At 38.5% G+C, this 4,666-nt stretch overlaps 1 protein-coding gene across 1 annotated transcript; it reads left to right on the top strand.

Annotated features, from left to right (window-relative positions):
• Nucleotides 1–1,703: 1,703 nt before the first annotated feature.
• Nucleotides 1,704–2,051, top strand: LOC143611657 (uncharacterized). Its single transcript, XM_077085831.1, has one exon. The coding sequence runs from the start codon at nt 1,704–1,706 to the stop codon at nt 2,049–2,051; it is 348 nt and encodes a 115-aa protein (XP_076941946.1).
• The last annotated feature ends 2,615 nt before the right edge of the window (nt 2,052–4,666 follow it).

The raw sequence follows: 4,666 nt of genomic DNA, 5'->3' as shown, positions 1-4,666 counted from the left end.
TTCTTATGATTCTTAAGAACCTTAAGAAGTTCGTCTTTCTCTTCTTTAGGAAGGTGAGATGAAATAATTACTGGAAGTTGAGAGTCTTTTTCTAGAAAGCGTATTCGAGATGGTTCGGTAGTTCTTTTAATTCTAAGGCTGATGGTTCTTCAATTAATGGTTTTGATTTTTCATTACATTCGGTGATCTCACATATTACTTCTGATACTCCTTAATCGTCGAGATTTCTGTCTTCCAAAATGGGTTTGTTGATAATTTTGGTTAAGATTTGTGTTTCTAGTGGGTTAATGACGGAGGATTTCCGCACATAGCAACTCACGATAGAATTGATGACGTCAACACAGTATAATGTGCCATCGTTATGTTGCGGGTGTTTCATAGATTTTCCTATGTCAAAAGTGATTGCCTCGTCATTGACCCTAAGAGTGAGTTTGCCGGTGCAAACATCAATGATAGCCTTTGTAGTGGCAAGGAAGGGTCTTCCTAAAATCAGAGGTACACTTTCGTCCCTCCATGTCTAGAATTACACAATCTACTGGGAAAACAAATTTATCAATTTTGACAATCATGTTTTCAACAATGCCCCGAGGATATTTAATGGATCGGTCATCTAACTGAATGCCCATGCCGTTGGGGCATGATGCCAGTAATTCATTTATCTCGTGTTTATTTGTGTCTGTAATCGTTACTTTGTTCTTGTTGAACTTGTTTAGTTTACTTTAATGTTTAGCGAACTTGGGATAGCGAAGTTAGGACAACTTCGCCTAGCCTGTTAGGCGATGTTGTCGCATTATTAATACCTAACTTTGGCTCATTTAGTGTGACTTTTGACGGCTGCATTGGTAACCTAGGTGTTACGTGCTTTGGTGTTTCTGGTAATTACCTTTGCAATATAACAAGTATTTCTTTATACTCGTGTGTTTACGTGTGATTTACGTGTTCATCGTGTTAGCACTCGTATCGTATACATAGGGGATTCCACACCCTCGTGTTACGAGATACTCCTGTGTAGATCCGGCTGGGAACCTTCAATTGGTATCAGAGAATTTTGCTCGCGATTGTGTGGTTCGGTATTATCACACGAGTGTTAAAATTATTCCGATAGACTATTCTCAGAATCTTTTCAGGTTGATATACCGTTCTTTTGCTTGTTTCTCAACTATACCCTTCAATTCGCACCTCATTGTTACCCCCCACAACCTTCGAAATCAAAGAATCTAAGTTGCAGATCTAAGCCGAGCTCCCAGCGAAGTTGCCGTCACAAAGATTAGGGTTTCAGCGAAGATATAAGGTTTTAGCGAAGTTACTTGGTCAGCGAAGTTACAGGGTTAACGAAGTTATTGAGTGAGCTAAGTTGGGGACAAGGCGAAGTTAGCCAGTAGCGAAGTTCTGATAAGTTCGCTCTTCACTGTTCACAGAATATAGTTTTTGGATTTTAAGTCTCGTTTCGTTCAAGTATGACTTCGGTAAACATCACGGAACTGGTAAAGATCGAAGTTGAAGCTGGTTCAGCAACTAAAGCTCCAAAACTTCTAAAAGGAACTGAGTTTGTTGCATGGAAAGATAGGTTTGAACAATATGTAAAGTATCAAGATGTAAAAATGTGGGTCTGCATTCAAGATGGGTACATCCCTCCAACAGTCATGTTTGAAGGACGAGAGTAGCTTAAGAAGTACAATAAGATGGATGATGATGAAAAGAAAATGTATGAGGCTGAAAGTAAAGCATTAGCTGCAATCACCATGGCTCTACCTCAAGAGATTCTTCATACTTTCAAAAAGTACAAATCTGTTAGAGCATTATGGGAAGCATTAGAGAATCGCTATGAGGGTAATGTCGGGATTCGTAACTCAAAGTCGAAGTTGTTGAAAACTCAATTCTCAGTGTTCAAAGGATTTAAGAATGAGTCACTTGATGACATCATAACAAGATACTATCACCTGATGACAGAACTGAATAACTACTCCTTGAAGTACACCGAGCCTGAAATTGTAGAAAAGCTTCTAGATGCTCTCCCACCAAAATGGGATATATACACAATTTTGATGTGAGAAGATAAAGAGTTTGAAACGTTTGATTTGGAAACAGTGGTCAATAAGTTGCGTAATTACGAGTTAAATATGATAAGAAAAGAGACTCCTACTGATCAGGTTCAGGATCCGGGAATGTATGGTGCAAAAGGGTCTCCAAACTCAAGCTCTAAATCAGAATCGACTGCGTATTACTCAAGAGGTGAACCAAACTCTACTCAAGATGGTAATGTGGTGATGAATATGGTTGGTGACATATGCTTTATAGCGGGTGGAAATAGTTCGTCAAAATCTCAATCATCAGCTAGTAACTCCTCAGCCAATGTCTCTAACAAGAATTACTCACAGATTCCTATGAGTGTGAAATCAGCTGAACAACAGTTTGCTCTTTATGCCTCTTTCATCGATTCATATGAGAACTACATCAAGGGAAAGATAGTCGACCATGCAACCTTGGATGAGGATTATGATCACATAGATGCTGATGACATGGAAGAAATGGATCTGCAGTGGCAAATGGCAATGATTGTAAGAAGGGTGAAAAAGTTTATGAAGAAGAATGGTAGAAAATTCGTTGGAGAGAGACCGGGTTTCGACAAGTCAAAAGTTCGATGCTACAACTGTCAACAGAATGGACACTTTTCTAGAGAGTGTACGAATGAAAGAGTCGAACGAAGTCAGAACATGTCTACTCAACAGAATGGAAGTGGAAATAAGGTCAAGGCCATGGTATCTCAACAGAACGGTGGATATAATTGGAATATACAGGTTGAGGAGGTAATTGAACAAGCAAATTTGGTGAACATCAAGAGTGGAAGATGTGACAAAGAGTCAGTGGAGAATCAAGAATACATGGCAGAAGTAAGTGATAAGCTTTCAGAGGTATGTACTGAATCTCAGTGTGAACAATGTAAGAAATTGTTTGAACAATTAAATGCTTTAACTGATCGGTATGTTAACTTGGATAAAGAATTAAAAACGTTAAAAGAGGAACATCACTTCTCTAAAAAGAAAGAAAATAGTTTCTCTGTAAAAATAAAAGCTAGTGAAAAAGATATAAGAAGCCTTAAGGCAACACTTGCTGAGAAAATTCAAGTTATCGATTTAAGCTATGAGGTCGTGGAAGAAAAGACTAAAATTATAGCTGAAAAGGATAAACAGATAGCTGATTACCAAGTAAAAGTGGTGGAATTAAATAGGAAGCTTGAATAGTTTAGGAATTCATCCATGATGCTTGATCATGCCCTAAGTGTTCAACGTTCCCCTATCAACAAAGAGGGAATTGGATATAATGAGGTTCCACCACCTTTCAATAATAATTATACTTATAATCCGTGTAATCAGCCATCTGAAAGTGTTGAAACTAATCATACTGTAACAGGTAAAGTGAACGTCAACACGGTACCCTTTAAAGTCGATAAAAGCAATACTAACGTTAATAATAATGTTAGTAACGAAACTGGTCAAACAAGTTCTCCTGTCACAAGTCATGGCTCAAATTCCGTCAACTCTGTCAACAAAGATGATGAAGTTGTGTTACTCAAACGGGGGGAGAGTTATGTTTTTGATGAAAAGAATTCTTCTTTAAACCCTTTCGTTCCCCCCTATGTTAGACAACCTGTCAGTAACACAGCCCCATCTTCTGCTACAACTTCTGAAAGGAATGTTCGGACGGACACTAGTTGTCCCAACAGGAGTTGTTTTAGGTGTAACAAGATAGGACACCTTGTCAATGACTGTCCTCTGAAAAAGAGAAATTATAGAAATATGAGGCCAACTAAGACTGAGAATAAAACTCACATTAAAACTGATACTGGTAATGATAATAAAGCCTCCGACTTTAATCGTTGGAAAAATTCCATTTTTTAAAGAAATCAACCTCAATTTTACAGAAGAAACCACAGATCAGGTAATTTTGAATACAAGAATGCTAGAAACTCAAAAATGTTTAATTGGCCTCATAACCAATTTACTAGATATCCTCCATTCAGCTCAAATAGAAACTTCCCTAAAAGGAACTTTGGGCAGCCGAGAAGTTGGATACCGTATAATCGATTTGATCAACCCAAGACCAACAGGTCTTGGGTCCCTCCTTTTTAATTTGTTTCTTTAATTGTGCAGGAACAGTCGAACATGGCTGTAAACAACATGTGGGTTGTCGACAGTGGCTGTTCCCGGCACATGACTGGTAACAAAAAATTGTTACGTGATTGGAAAGCTGTTCAAGGATAAAGGGTTAGTTTTGCAGGAGAAAGAGGTGGAAAAATTACTGGAATCGGTATGGTTACTAATGGAAGAATAAAGTTGGAGAAAGTAAACTTCGTGGAAGAATTGAAGCACAATCTCTTGAGTGTCTCTCAAGTATGTGACAAGGAGTACATTGTACACTTTACGAAAGATGATGCACTCGTGCTCTGTCCTGGTTTTAAGATTCCTGAAACCTGGATTGTGATGAAAGCTCCAAGAGAGAAGAACACAAATGTAAATGGACATGCGGTCAACCGAGATCGCAACGGAAGAATCATGTCTACTATCAAAAGCAACGGAGTCTGAATCGGAACTGTGGCACCGAAGGATGGGTCATATCCATCTTCGAAAGATGAATTATCTCGTCAAGAATGGACTGGTACTTGGGG

Source organism: Bidens hawaiensis, unplaced genomic scaffold (genome assembly GCF_021521415.1).
Source record: "Bidens hawaiensis isolate Kalapana, Puna unplaced genomic scaffold, B.hawaiensis_p1.1 tig00031883_1, whole genome shotgun sequence".
Taxonomy (NCBI): Eukaryota; Viridiplantae; Streptophyta; class Magnoliopsida; order Asterales; family Asteraceae; genus Bidens; species Bidens hawaiensis.
The sequence above is the reverse complement of the archived record's forward strand: the minus strand, read 5'-3'. Positions and strand labels throughout refer to the sequence as shown.